Here is a 16,604-nt window from a genome sequence, read left to right as displayed (position 1 = left end):
AATATGGAAAAGACGGAAAGTTATCATGGCAATGCACAAACAGATCTTGTGGTTGTAATAAAATGAAAAATAACTTTTTGAGGTAGATCTTGACAACTTGATAAGGATGAGACCCAGACTTCAAAAATATCGAAAATCGTTAGTTATAAGATACGCGGCAGCTATGAACTGCAACAACTGCTATTTTATGCCGAAAACATTTCCATGCACTGTTTGTATGCCCGAGAATCAGCCCGAAGCCTGATTCAGAAAACACCCAAGAGATGATAAAACCGTACATTAGCTATAAAAACGGAGAAACACTAACGGTGAAAATAGTTGATTAGTCAATACGCATGCATCCAAACCAAAAGATTAAACTACAGGGAATACTTAAGACCTTGAAGCAATGTTAGACGTACGGTCGGAAGACACCGACGATATTGTGGGGTGTTTGAACATAAAAATGTAGAGAAAAAATTAAAACTTTCACAGCACTTAAATTAATCATCCATTTCGCCATAAATATGCTACGAAGAATGATAAGCCAACTCATACTTTAACCCTATAAACTATTCAAAAGATTAAACATCTATCTGATCTCATTATCTGAAACATCTATAATTCATCGATACCGCTCTCTATTCCTACAAGAGAAAGCTCATAGATGAAGAAGCCTTTAAAAGCGAGAAGGAAGGTAAGATTTAAAAAATTTACAACCTGCATACAGCGATCTGGGGGCCCATATCCTCAATTACAGGTATGATAAAAAAATCAAACCAAAGGGGTTAAATTTGGCGATAATGTAATACTAGAATTTAGCCCTGATCCAGAAGTAAAGCGCATCACAATCTAAAATTCGTGGAAAAGGTTAGAGAGATTGGAAGTTAAAGAAAAATTTCCACGACAACAAACACCAATTTTTTCATTACAAACGCATCTTTACGGTGTAAATATTTTAGAACTAAGCACAAAGGAAACGACTATTTACTTCATTATGATCGAAAAATCAAAATGTACATAAATTCTGCTAGCACTACGTACACTAATGAAGTATTTGTTTGCAGATCTTCTAGGTCAAATCACAAAATAAACGATAGTTTACTTAATTGTGCTAAAAAAATACGCATGTTAGGCCATTGAGTAAAGGAGAACTACGTCATAACCCAGGGGCGACAGTGACTTACTAGGCTAGTCCATCCAGCCACAGCTTGGAAAGCCCTTTAACACACTGAACACAGGCATTAACCCATACTCCATTTGTTACCCTCAGGGGGGACGCGCGCACACTAAAACCGATATGGCACCGATCATGATAAGGGGGTCTAAGTGCTCTGATAATGTCATCCTCAGGTCTACGGCCAGGTAACGCTGACATTCCGCTACGGCAGGGAAGACGAAGAGGTTATGGGGCTGAAATTCTGCAACGAGGCCATCATGGCCCTGGGTCAACTATATCCACCTCACCCCCACGCCACGCCGCGGACGCTGACCCCGCTACAGGTGAGTTTATAGATACCCTACTTTAAACATAGGCGTCAATTCGAGAAAGTTTCAAGAATTCATGAAAAATACTCCACAAAAATTTCATTAAAAGAAACCGAGGATTCGGGCGTGATTAAGTGGAATTTTGGCATATCAAAATAAATACTTGCAATTTTCAACGAGTATTAAATTTATTACGATCATTATTATTTGGTACCATTTGTACCTTGACGACGATGTAGTAAAATCTAAACCTTGGTCGTAATAAGTTTTATAATCGTGGAAAATTGCAAGTATTTATGTCAATGATTTCAATTTAAATTCACCGTTGGTTTCACAACATATTGGCACATTTATGCTCAAAGGAAATTTTTATATCTGTTTAATTTACCGGAGCCACTGATTAAAAAGTTTGATAAAGAGATTTGAAATGGCTAAAATTCATAATACGCAAGAAAATATTTATAAAAAAATAAAAAGGATCAAAAATACATAAAATAAAAATATTTGATAAAAGAGAGGTCGGGGTAACAATAGGCGGGAAATACTTAATTTAGCGTTTAATATACCTAAGCTTTAAAAAGCAAACCACATAGAAGTGGAGTTATATTAGGCAAAATTTTTGGTAACAGAGAGATGTGTTAAGGTCTATCCGGTACCTTCTAATTTCTATTTGTTAGAGAGCGTTTTAGTTCTCACCTACATCTATGTACACTATCCCGCAAGCCGCCACTGTATGCGTGTGGCGGGGGTTTTTGTATGGTATATTAAATTTCGGGGATAAAATCACTTAAATGCTCGAGCTAAAAAAAAAGAGTCCGAACCTTTATTTATAAGGTATCCAACGGGCTTACAAATAGCCTTTCATAATTTTCACAAAATTCTGAAAATTGAGATGCCTGGAAATAAAAAATAAAATTGAATAATTTTAATAAAATTTAAGGTTAACTAAATGTTTGTGGTGTCGACATCTTCAACTGAAATTTAAACCCGCGACCCTTCTGTCAAGACCGACGCTTTGCACACTGACCAAAACGGTAGAGATGAAAAGGCTTCGGTGGACGGAAATATTGCTGTTATGAAGGGCAGAATCTCGAATAGCAAGAAAATTAATTCGTAGCACAGGTGTTGGCAATGCAAGATAGTGTACTTCAAAACTACTTCTGTCAAAGGTTCTGTCTTAACTCAAGATTTATACGCGAAGAAAGATGTCCCAAAAATAAAAAAGATCAACTTTTATAGGGCAATTGGTTCTTCTGGGTTAGAATTTGGAACACGTGGGTTGGGTTTTTGAGAAAGAATTTTATTTTAAAACTTATATGAGCAAGGATACTGTGTATTTTTTCTTTTTACCTTGATCACTAATGAGTTCATCAGCGTATGTATTTCTGTAAAATAATATTAAAAATTAATGAAAATAAATTACGCTTCTCTTAAATTTAAAGTTCCAACGAATGAATTAAAACGGTATCATTAAAACGACCCAGATGGTGCAAATATGGCTTATTTTATTTAAATCATTACCATGTACACCTGAAAAACAGAAATATTGTCTCCTCTAGTATTCGCTTCTGGTATTCGGCACCAAAATGTCTCCTCTAGTATTAAGAAAATAAAACTATATATTATGTGTATGATACAATACTATAATGAAAATGTGCGTTAATTAGCTAAAAGTTAGTACAGAAATTGCGAACAAATAAAATGTATCACCACAATTTAAAAAACAAACTGAAACTACTCGTCAAATATATGTTAACCATGTAAATGTTCTTTCAAACCCTCGGCTGCAACGTTCTTTATAAAATTGATGTTAACATTATTTCCGGGACCGTTGAATGGAAATATCACCACAGAGAAGGAAATCATCACAATTTACACGTGTATTTAAAAATGGAACAGAATTTATGGTTTTTAGAGTGAGAAGATAATTTCGAAACTTGTTTGAGAAATGATGCTGCGCAACTTTTTCGAAATTTCACCCAGAGAGGAAAAACTTCCTTCAACGTCCCACCGGGCTTCTGTCTCGTGGAATTCAGTCATGGAAAGGGAAAGAAATGAATCAGCCCAAGTTTCGCCAACTTTTGACAAACGAGCAGTCAGACGAGGCACGATGCCCACGGGGGAAAATTACCTACCGGAGAGACGGTATTGTGCGACGAAAAAAACAATATTTCGTGTATTTCAAAACCCAAATCCGCATTCACATAATTTCGTTTTTTGACAGAACTCAACGTTTTTCCCCACTTTTTAAAACATGCGAATTCGAAAGAAACTATTCACCACCATCTGCTTTACTAAATAATAATGCGGCTAAAAAATATTTAATTTCCATGGATACGTTTAACTTCCAGGATTTCTGCTTGATTAAAGATATATATCGATACAATCCTTAGCGCAGTAAAATAAAATAGATAGAGGGTTTTAATAGACGTCTAAAAAGAAAAAAATGCACTAATTTTATAAATTAATTAAACTGATGGAATAGGGCCATACTTTGTGGAGTTTAGATACAATATTTATGTTAATCAATAACGTTGCACGCATTCACACTCATTCATTTCACGACATAAATTGATTTCTATGAATCTCTGGGAAATGACGCAGAACCGTAGAAACAGGTTGAGAATGTGAAATAAAATGTACGTAAAAGTGCAAAACGTTAGGCTCTAGAAAGCTAGGGATGCATTAAAGTTTGATGGTTTTCGCAGACTATATCGATTAAAGGAGATGCTTTCGGGAAATGCTGAATATTATGAATTTTGTGGAACACAAAAGTTGTAACTTATCCCGCTGGAAGCGTCAGGACGTATAGTTTACCTTATGATGACTTCAGTGGGAGTAGCAAAACATGTTGTGTGTAACAAAATAAACGGGAGACTAAAAATATATTTTGCTAAGCTGATAATGTCATGCTGAAAAAATTCTTATTTTCCCACAGCCCGCTTGGGTGGGAATGGCATTGAAAACGATAGTAAATTTCATTTGCTTCTACTTGCATTTCAGGAAGCTCTGATTCGTCGACTGGGGTCCAACGCATACGCTTTCACGCTGCACGTGACGCCACTAGCGCCGCCATCGGTGCAGCTGGTACCAGCGAAGGAGTACAATGGTGCCCCAATCGGGACCAGTTACGAAATGAGGGCTTATGTCGGTGAGTACCACCCGTGAAAGTAACCAATTGATATCCAAAAATAATACTGGTCGAATGAGACGGCAAGTACGAGTCGACTCCGTTAAGACAACATCATGATATTCGTACATTTTCTTGATTACGTTAGGAAAAAACCGATGCGACGGATAAACATAAAAACTGTACACCGAATCCAATCAGTACATAACTCCGCATTCATAAGATTAGTGGAATTTAATCCAAAGAAAATTCAGCACAGTTGTACACTTGACTGATATAACTCATTTTATCCGCTTTTCCACGTTCTTTTTCATTAGCAACCGACTAACACGATAGAACCAATGTATAGTGTTTCCTAAATGTAACATTAAACTGACCTCACAATTTCATCAATAGCATTTTACCTAAATCGGGAATGCGATTAACAATAAAATCATCATATTTATCGGTCATAAAATCATTCATATACATTATAAAGTAACATGAAACACAATATTTACCTATAAATAATATATTTTCCTGATTTTACCGTAACTAATCAACAAATGTGGCTCAATGTCGGGTTACTACTTAGGTGAAATTCTTTTTATCTAAATTACTATATCATGCCGCGTATTTGTGTTGCTTCATATCGTATATTTAAGGCACGTTAACAAATAATAACTTCCTAAAATTTGGCAAATGTTTTAATAGCCTCAAGAAAATTCTCGAGTTAAGTAGAAGGAGTCATGTTCCTGGATTAGACTAAACCCATAAACCTAAATTAAGCTCTAGTCTCAAGGACCCTCTTAGCGACCGCACGTTTATCTTCCGATAACAGAAGAGGGGATGTACTCTGTAAAACGACTTCATATCCGTCACCTTGTCTCGCGCGACAGCAAAATCCCCAGTTAGGGCTGCAACCGTGTCAACTTAGACGGTGACTAATAACACATAAAAAGTTTCCTGAAATAAGTTCATACGACGATTGAGCTTATACTCAACCTTGACATTTTACAGTACTCGCGACTGATGAAGACGCTAACTGTTCATCATATAAAAGCTACTTTTCGGCTCATTTATATTCAGTGCGCACTCTGGCCTTCAAATTACAAAGACTTCCCATGATGAGTGTCACGAAGGAAGTCTTGCCAAGAAGTGTTACGAGAAGAGATGCGAAATCCTAAGGTTATGCGTTAAAGTTATACCCACCACTAAATGACGACTCTCACATGGGAGACCAGAGATGAACATTAACTTTTGAAAGGAGAGGAAACACTATAATTCCCTAATTAACCAAGACATACCAAGTACAAAATGGCGTGACAAAACTTCTTCAAAGACAAGGATCTGGATTTTATTTTTCTCAGTAGCAGCTCCACTATATTAGAATCCATTGGCGTCGATTGCAGTAAAACTTTGTGGTAGACGGGATTACAGGAAGTCTGGGAGGCATGGGATAACTCCTAGTGGAAGGGGGTCCAGGGCTCTCCCCCAGCCGTTTAAAAAAAATCAATTATAGAAATTATGATTTCAAAGCTTCCCCCCCTTTTTTCCTCAATTTTTACTCGATTTTATCCCTCATCAGGACAAAAAAACAAAACGTAACGTTACGAATCATACTGTCTCCGTGTAAAATATCGCCAGAAGTTCAAAACACAATTACGCTTATTCATAATAACGTCATTTAATTCTGTGGGGAACATAACCTACAAATTAAATTTTGGGGGAACGTCCCCCACAAGATCGACGCCAGTATTATTATCCAGCTACCAAATGACAAAAAACAAAAAAGTACAAGCTTTTGATATTGTGCTTTATTTTGAGATTAGTAATAGTAACCTCTATAACACAGAATAAATTACAATATATGATTCTTCAGTCAAAGTTAGATGTGCCATTATCCACGTCAAATTTATAAGGGTTTAAGAAAGTATCCAATAATTTCTCTGCGGCAGAGCGAACTGAGTTTTACGGTATAATAAGCTATACCTTGGGCTGTTTGCTGAAATTAATATCCTTGCATGCTTCGCACCACCATATGCCTACTCTTCGCTCATTCACCAGTGAGAGAGCTCACCAAAAAGGATAACAAGCGTTAAAGGGATACATACTTAGATCCCTTACATACTTAACCCTTAGATCGTAGTCTTTATTTCTAGAGTCAAAATTTTATCTAGTACACAAGAAAAACTGTCTTCAACAAAAAAAGATAGATACCATTCCAAAATTGAATTTCGAAAATGAAGAATGCTGCTGCAACTAATTTGTTAAACACATTTACGGCTTCAATCTTTACTTTGTGAAATCCATAAACATAAAAAGAAACAACGCATCGTGTATTTCACCCTTTATATTCACCGGCAATGCTTTCAACTCAATGATTAAATATCTTGATTATAATACAATGCGTTGAAATCCGTGGTGAGTAAAAATAAAATGTCGTAAGTACGAAGCGAAGTTTCATTCACAATTTTTTGGAAGTTCGCATGATAAAATGACATGACTTGTTATTTCACCAATTAAATGGCGAATTAAACTCTTTCACTGAAAAAATTTATGGAAAAATAAACAACGAACAGCGAGCGAGACTTCAGCCTTGAATTAGGCGGCAGCCAATGTCACCCCTAATGGGAGAAAACGACAGGAAAGGAGGAGACTTTGACCGATGTCACTCTGATTACCATTTAATTGAGGTTTACTTGGCAAAGCTTTCTCCGTTTCGGAGGCGAGGGAGAGAGATCCAATCGGAAAGCGCGTAGCGGAGAAAACGAACGCCTCCCTTATTGACGCAATCAATTAATTCGGGGCGATTTCAAAGAGTCCATCGGAACCAGGAGTCCAATTTCCTACGGCCGAAAAAACCTCGGAAGGGCAGGAAGACAACAGAAAGACACTCTGGGTGGAATAGGCAGCGATTCTTAGCGGAAAAGCAAGCAGTAACTGGATATGGTAGCAGAAAGCGGTGGCTGGAAAACAAATGCTTCCCAACCGTGCAAGGTCGTGTCCCTCAAAGCTTCCATTTCGCCCTTCGCTCCTTAAGCATCAAGATACTTTATTTTGAGAAAAAATGTATACAGAGTGTTCACCTCGTAGCAATTACGAATTCCCTCACATTTCCAGGTTTTTCAGGGTGCTATCAAGTCCAAAACATTAGATTTTTTGGGATAAATATTACTCATGGATCGGAAATAATTGACTAAAAATCTTCACACATAATACCAGCGTAAATTTATACTGCTTACAACCTCGTCCTCAAGTATCTACATAGTCTCAGGATCTGTAATTATTTGAATAAGTAAGGAAAATTAAATAAGCAACTATTCTAACAGAACAAACTTGTGGCGAAAAATTACAGGCATTCGGAACGAGAAAATGGAACGGGATGTATCGTGTTCTGATGAAACCATTGGGCAAATGAGTGTACGCCGTACATGAAATCGCACTGGTATCGAGTTACCACGTCTACATAGGCTATAAGTAATCATCAAAGCATGTACAAAGAAAAACACTCCACGTGGCAGCCATAGGGATATATAAAGGTCACATTTTCCGGAAGCAATTCATTACTTTTCTAGTGCAAACTTGGACAGCAATAAATAATGCAATTTATATTTTTATGGACTACGTGTACCCCGTACACGAGTTAGCCTCGCGCCATCTTCATGATTCATCCCTTGCCTGCCCAGCAACCGAAAGTAGAGGTAAACAATGTAACCACGTGATTTCAGATAATAGGCTGAATAAAACCGGAGAATAGGTACAATTGAAGCCAAATCATAATGAAGAAGGAAGTTACTAAACGAGGGAATAGAGGTAACGGACCATGGGATCAACTAGAAAAAAGTAAAGGAAAATTCCATTGGGAATCACATATTTTTTTTCAAATGGGATTCGAAGCAACGCTATGCGATAAATTGAACGAAGAGTAACCTACAAGGATGATCATATTTTGACGCGAAATATCAGATAAGAAAAATATATACTCGCAGATAAAAAATAGCGCCATCTGAAACGAGAGGCGCCACTTCCGAGTGTGATACGGTGAAGTAGACATAGAAGATATAGAATCAATGCGAAGGAAGAAAGGGCGCAAAAGCGAAAAAGGACAAATTGATATAAAATGATGATGAAATTCATAACTTTACTACAAAAGTAAAAAAGGGTGATGTATGACAAAATGATGTTATCTCCTCCGGAGACAGGAGACGCAAAAATCCATAAAAATGTATATATTAAGCGCATGAATCTACATTTTTGTTTTAGACATATCGAAATATAAAGCTTGAATGTAAAATCATTCGGAACTTTACATTATTTTTCTGTAAATCATATACGAATTGAGAAATGGGTAAGCACGAAGCTTTGGATAGATTTGATTTAGATGTACGTATACCGCTTAGTATTTCAAATCAACTTACAGCAGCACACCTAAGGAAAATAGAGGTTCCAAAAGGCTGATAACATGAGATTCCAAAGAGGTTCCAAAAAAAGATGAGAACATGAGATTTCGCAGTGCAAAAAATGATGCTTGCGGATTTTGAAGCATACGACTTTTCCAGGTAAAGTTACTCAGCATGGCACGATACGCTAAATTGTAAAACTAAGAAAATTTGACACAAAATTATACACTAGAAGATATAGATCGAGCTACTGAAAAACATTTGAAATATAAAATTTAAAAAATGAAGCATGAATGACAAAAATGAATAAAAATATTTTGTATTGATGTGAAGAATTTATGAATAATGATCAAATTAGACGTTTCAATATGCTATTCATATCAGTTCGACAAGACGCTTTTTTAACGTTTTCACACCTTCATTATCGTGATGATGATGTAAAACCAACGACACGTACCGTGCGGAGTAAAATAGCAGTGGAAAATTAATGCATCGACTGACTTAAAAAACAGTACAATTTAGCAGTTAAATAGACTATTAGATGCACAAAAAGTAATAAATTGGGGACCACACAAAGTAAATGAGCTCATTTATTTTGCATTATTTCCACAAAGAAACGTCGAAAAGCATTGATGTACGAAGCAAATATTTTGAAAAAACGTTAAAATAATCTCATTTTATTACAAGTATTACAATTAAATGCTTTTCTCATGGTAAAAAAAATTATCAACTGAAGGCAGCCTGTCGTCTCTTCGAGACACCTCTTCCTCCGATACAGGAACAGCCTAGGAGAGATATATATACATCACTCCGAGTCTAAGAAAGTGGAAAAACGAAATTAATGTGCCCCTCCCTCTCCACCCCAGCGATCCTAGAAATGAATTCGCGCCGACTCTCGAATTTCCAATTAAATCCAATAAACGAAATGCGGAAGGTACGAAAAGCGCAGGCGAGACTCTTGGAATTCGATTACGGGCATCATGTGAGGAGGAGGAGAAGGAGTCTCGCTGGTTTTTCGACGAATCCCGCTTCCGAGGAGCCACCTACCGACTGGAAATTTAAACATACACTTTCCCCTTGCCGCAGTTTAATTATGGCCCTTCCAAAATGATTTTACTTCTTTCACGCAACACCCCTTCCCACAATCGATAATTGAAAATTAAACTACGAGACTCTGAAAGATAAACTGTAATTAGAGATTTGATCAACTCCAAATTTTTGGCGATCTTCTTGTTCAATACCAGTATCATCTTTATTCTATAAAACCCACTTCCGATCACTCACTGATTTACTCACTTAATCATACAAATTTTTGGGGTGAACGAGACGAGATACGACAGAAAGCCATAGAATCCACCCCATCAAAAATCGTCTGAAACCCTTGGAAAATAGTCAAAACATTATATTTTCAATCTAATACAGTGTTGCCAACTACCTCTCTAACTCCGGAAGAGTTAGGGGGGTTGGGGATTCTAACCCACCAGAGAGCGAAAGGAAGTTAACACCATAAAATTGACTCCTAAAAAAATGCACGTATCGAATTCTTAGTCCAAAAATAGATAATGTAATAAAGAAACAATCAGTGAAGTAATCATATTTCAAAAGCGGACATTATGTATATCATGAAAAAATTAATATTTTCATTTATGAAAGAACAATTAATTGCCACAAAGAGTGGGTATGCCTCAATAAGCAACAACTCTGAAGGTTTGATTATACAATGAAAATGCGTCATGTCTCTCAGATTCGTAGTTTTACGGATGCTCAGTCCTCACGAACAGGTGGCATGAATCTCTAACAGTAGAAGAGTGCAAAATTCTATGGTATCGAAACACTTTGAAGTATTACATTCCGATTCTTGAACAAAATACGGATAATCGCTAAATTAGTGAATGGAATTGACCTACTACTACCTAAACGGTACATGATTACTTTAAAATAAGAGGAGGTAGAGTGAAATTGCAACCAAAATCTCTAGCATTTGAAGTATTCTTTAAATTCTTTTAAAATAAAAAAGCACCAAAAACTAAGTCATTTCCACAGTAAGCGCGGATAAGTCAACGGTGAGTACGTAGTCTCCCGCAAACCCCACGTTTAAAGCAAAAATATTACATAAGACACACAAAAAGGATAAAGCTGGATTCGACAAAGAGTTAACAACACCGTTCTCGGATTTCTATTTAGAGGGCAAATTAAGAGGACACCATAGCCATGATCGGTTAATCGGTTAGAGAATTCGGTACCTATACCGGGGATTCTGGACTCATTGTCAGTGGAAAGACAACAATGTTATAATTACAGTCTGGAAACATCAACTTTTTAAGGAGATAAGCTTAGCGCAATATATAAAATTGCATTCCATTTCATTCACGAGTTACCGTATTCGATTCTATGATCGTTTAAGATTATCATCATTGCAGCAACCCAGCTTAAAAGCAGGCACCCGAAAACCTAGCGACAAAATTCTACGGTAAGAACAGAAACTTGATAGAAGAATGTAGCAGGCTAAATGCCAAAATTTTTAGGAAGAAGTGTGAATCACTTACCTATTGATTAATTACATAGTGGTTTAAAAAGAGAGTGTGAAGTTGGGTCAATGCTCATTTTTTAGTTGTATTATATTAGAATTAATGTATTTAATGGATTGTTTTAAATTGTTTTATTGGGACAATGTTAAATTCTTAGTTGTATTAGATTAGAATTAGTGTATTATTTTTACCATGGTTATCTATTCTGTTTCTGTTTCTTTGTATTATGTACTTCCTGATTTTATGTTACCACCCGACATTATGGTCCACTTGTAACAATTTATGTAATAATAATAATCGATCCTAAAAATTATTTTTATTTATATCTCCAAACATATATTTCAAAACGCAAATTGAATTCACTGGATGAAATGGCCCTCAAATTAAATCATTCCTATCAAATAATCTGTTCTTAAGTGGGAGGTAATGGTGGTCTTAATCGTGGTTCTCTTCTTTTTCAATGATTGGTAGTGTTTCCCAACATTTTTTACAACCTTGGCCCATTTAAGTTACGTTTTCATGGACGAGTTTTAGGCGAAGAGACGAGAAAACGGGATCTTCGGTCAATCAGAAGCCTGAAATCCTTCGAATGAGTTCGGGCAAGACGCGTCGCGTCGGCTGAAATTGAAATCTTCTCAACCTTCAATCCGGGAAACTTGCCAACATGGCTGCTTGCGTGAGTCTTGTCTCTGCTGATGAATTCATTTCATCCGAAATGAGAAAGAAATATCATTACGTATATAATTTTACAAGACAACAGGTACCGAAATAGAAATCTCAAATATAAAGCCTGGATGTATAAAAGGAGTATATGTTGGAATGAAAGACACGTAGGACTCTAATTTCTGATGATTCTCGAAGTCTATGAATGTTGAAGCTTGGTTAGTAATATCATTGTGTTTTGAAGCGAACGGTGGGTCGGCCAGATGGAAGTCTCTACGTGACAAATATCACACCCTGTACCTACTAAAAAATGACGTGTGGATGAGAGTAATGGACTCCCAGAGACAATGGAAGAATTACAGTTATTTGGGTTGGATGATACACAAAAGATAATTACAACACCGCTACTGTAGAAGTATTCACGGTCGTTACGTTTCATTTGTTTTATTGCCGCATCTCCGGTGCAGATAGATCGCGGGAGCCTCCTACGCGTATGCTGGCTTTCATGAGATCAGTTCACGCGTCTCGCTTGCGCGCGTGCGTGCCAGATGCATTCAAGAAAACGTACCTTTACTCGAGGAACGCGCACGCGTAAGCAATAACACCATGTAGGTAGTTTCATTGGCTTTCAGCCCAAGTTCAATTAAATTTGCTAGGCCAGAACCAAATTTCGGTCCTCTATTTTTCCAGAAATCACGACATTCGTGGCTAAAATTATAACCATAAATAACAAATACCTTATTCGGTTTCAATACTGGTCTCAGTTTTGAGTAAGTGCATTTAAGTCCACAACTTTTATCTAGATAAACATTGATGTGTGCAGTGTACTACAGAAGAATTATATAGATACACAAAGAATTCTTATGTGAGATCAATGAATATAATACGGACTTAAAAGCCACACCACCCCATGGAGATAGCAATCAATAAAATAAATCATAAGAAATGAGTAGGGAGTTGAAATTTCCCAGACTGCAAATACGTCGGGGGGACGGAGGAAGTTCAATATGAATGGACCGGTTTGAAAGAAGGGTAGCTTCGAATATTGGAGGGGTTATTTATTGCTCCAGAGTGGGTCGGAGGGTACGGCAGAGAACTGTAACCGCATGAAACGAGTTCGATGACTCGGTGAGGACGTCAAGCATTTATGATGGCAATGAAAAATCCGAGATCACATTCATTAATCCGTTTCACCAGAGATATACAGGGTGGTGGAGGGAAGGTTACCGATGAAGAACAGCAAATGGGATGGGAATACGCCGAAATAAAATTTCACATCAGGGGAAAATATGACCCTTTCAGCGAAACTCATAAAGCATACTGCGCAACCAGGAATGAATTTCAGGATGCTTCTCCGAAAACATGAAAATACTCCCTCCGGACGGGAAAAAAACGTAAAACTGTAGAGTACGATTTTATCTGATGCCTTAAAAGTTGTACTTTTCCATAAAATTGTTAGATGAATAGATGCGAGGTAAAAAATGGAAGTGAGATTCAAAAAATGAAGGCTCGTATCGCAAACACAAGGCAATTAGTGAGCAATAAAGAGCTTAAATAGCAAAAGATGCCGCACACTTAAATTATTGATAGGAATTTAAGTAGATGTAAGAGTAAAATATGACTAAATTCAGACCACGTGATAATTAAAATCCGTAAATTCGAAAGTAACTGCCAGTAAGGTTGTGGTAATTAGGAAAAACTAACTAAAATCACAAATTCACTAGCTTCTTTCGCAAGTGACCACAAGTACATAATAGTTTCAGTAAATCACTGATAATACAATATCTCCGGTGGGCACATTATAATCAAGGATGACTGTTCAGCATGAAATTTTGCGTCCACTATCATAATTTATAAGCATTTTTCCTTTTCAAAGTGATGCGGCCGAGGCCAGAAAAAGGAATTATAAAGAGAAGAGCTATATGATCATTGCGAGTAATTGAATGCAAAAATGGTCCAAAAAAGGAGCATTGGCGAAGAGGAGGTGATTTCAAAGAAAGATAAGTGAAGTAATTAGCAGAGTAATGGAATTTTTTTGCCACTGGCCATACATAATAAGACAAGTTTTAAAATTTCAGCGGCATTAGGACGGTTGTGTGATTGAAAGGTTACTGGTTACCGAGGTACTCATCGAGTTAAACTACATCGAGACATTAGAATACAGCAATGAGGAAAAACTAATTAAGCCCAAGAGTGCAAGTGGCGCCGCCACATTTGTTGAGAAATTTTGACCCATAGCACAATTTCACTGAGAATTTCAAGATGATACACAAAGTTTCGAAAATGTAATGCGTCAGGAGAACTAGTAAAAAAAAGACCGGTCGAGCGCGAGTTATGCGTCCTCATAACGAGAGATGGGCAAAATACATGTCAAATGTATTTTAGATACAAAATAAAAATTACTTTTAAAATCTGTATTTCAAATACAAAATACAAATTACTTATAAAAATTGTATTTTCGATACTAAATACAAATGTAATTTCAAAATACTCTATTAAAATACGAAATACATGCCTTCACCGAAGTTCTTACCTAATAAAAAATTAAAATAAATTCAAATATGAACTATTTTTAGAATGAGAGGCTCAAACATTCTTGCAACGTATCTATAGGAAACTGGCAATTTGACCATTATCCATGGCGAAATGTCTGAAATAAAATGGAGAAAAATGTCTCCTGCACCTTTGGGAACAGCGTCAGATTCTACAAGTCCCCTCCACAAATTACTCAATGCAAAACTTCGTTTCGCAAAATACTCCACACGTGACTACGTTTTGCAAGTATACAAGGGCCTACGGGTGTTACAGAAGTAAATTAAGGGGCAATATATTGTCCCATAGATGACAGGCTAATACAGACTCATTCGGGATCCCTGCCATCTCGTCGCACGCTCTTTCTACTTATGCACAAAAAACATTGCATGTATTTTGATTTTGAATGTATTTTAAAATTACAAACTACTCTTTAGATGTATTTTCGTTACAAAATACAAAATACTCTCAGAAAATGTATTTCCGATACAAATTACAAACTACAAAAGTATCGAAAATACGTATTTCAAATACAAGTATTTTCGATACTGCCCATCTCTGCTCATAACAAGACTCCACGCTCAATAAACGAATTTAAAAATCTCCGAGAAAGACTCTCGAGTCCTTTTAAGTGATCAATCTCTAAGGAAGTTGAGCACCCTGACAGATCCAGCCAAAACATAAATATGCAAGAGAGGAAGAGAGGAAAATTTTAAGATGGCAACACGATGCGATGTATTCAAATTTATGTCAACAGTGAGTTTGCGAAAAGAAGGGTGCGAAGACTCAGTGACGCAGGAGGGGAAATTCCACTTGGTTGCGCCTGGCGGAAAGCGCTCCTCGGCTATTTTACCCTCTTGAGAAAGAGACAGCGGCGATAAATCTTAAGAGCAGCCATCGCGTGACCTTCAAGATAGAACCGAGACCTTTAAAACAGAGAGCGTCAAATGCGGTCCAAGGGGGTTCTCGTAAAAAAGAGATCGATCTACAGGAAGTAAAGGAGAGAAAGAGGTGAGACGATGAGGGATAAGAGGGGAAGGAAGAAAAAAATGAGGAAGTAAGAAGAAGAGGAGGAAGAGTAGTCTGGCAAAGAGGGGAAGCAATCCAATCCATCACCTAAAAGGAGGTTAGAAAGCAAGAGAGGACTAAGTATGGGACAACGGTCCGAAATTCCAAGGGAGTATGACTATTTATTTCACTACTAGGGAATCGACTTTTTCAAGGAGGAAAAAACATTTGGGGCTTTCCCGGATTTCATAAAAAAAAACTTTTTAAAACTCCCAAATTTTTCCGTAGCTAGCTCTGATGCCATTTCCAACCCTGAAGACGGCAGGGAAGTACACCATCGAAACCGGTCTGATTTAAAAAAAAATCCATCATCTACATATTCTACAGGCTACCTGTAAATCTGATCCAACGAAATATTTCCTCTAGCGCTATTTCCAACCCTGAAGACGGCAGCAAAGTACAACTACGAAACCGGTCTGATTTTGAAAAATTCCCAACATCTACATATCTGTACAATAACTACTATTATATCTGGTCCGGCGCCTCTGCCTTCGGCTAGTGACCTGCCGCCAAATTTTCACCTTTCTTCTAAGTCCACTGTTTGTGTCCCAATACGCAAAATTCGCAGTAAAATAGTCGAGCATCTAAATAATATTCTGCGAGCCATTTCGTGGTGTTTGGCAGGGGAAGCAAGGTAGTATGAGGTTGATGTAATCGAGAGTTTAGAACGACTCAATTGAATTGGTGGCCAGTGGCGCCGACTCCATGGGGCCTTAGGGGGCCCGAGCCCCCCAAAAATTCGTTATAGATGTGAGGAAAAAATGTGGAAGGCTTGTCGATTTTCCCCGGAGTGTCCAGATATCGAGATTCGAGTGATCAGGGTTCTAATGTTGA

At 37.2% G+C, this 16,604-nt stretch overlaps 1 protein-coding gene across 1 annotated transcript in view; it reads left to right on the top strand.

Annotated features, from left to right (window-relative positions):
- The window catches only part of LOC124164925 (arrestin homolog), a 420,717-nt gene that overhangs the window by 368,446 nt on the left and 35,667 nt on the right, over positions 1-16,604 (top strand). Inside the window, exons 5-6 of the mRNA XM_046542156.1 lie at positions 1,333-1,482; positions 4,471-4,618. Of these exons, the coding sequence (XP_046398112.1) occupies positions 1,333-1,482; positions 4,471-4,618 (298 nt within the window). The remainder of the gene's footprint in view (positions 1-1,332; positions 1,483-4,470; positions 4,619-16,604) is intronic.

Source organism: Ischnura elegans, chromosome 9 (assembly GCF_921293095.1).
Source record: "Ischnura elegans chromosome 9, ioIscEleg1.1, whole genome shotgun sequence".
In the NCBI taxonomy this organism is placed as follows: Eukaryota; Metazoa; Arthropoda; class Insecta; order Odonata; family Coenagrionidae; genus Ischnura; species Ischnura elegans.
Note: the sequence above shows the minus strand (reverse complement) of the source record. Positions and strands in the feature narration are given on the sequence as shown.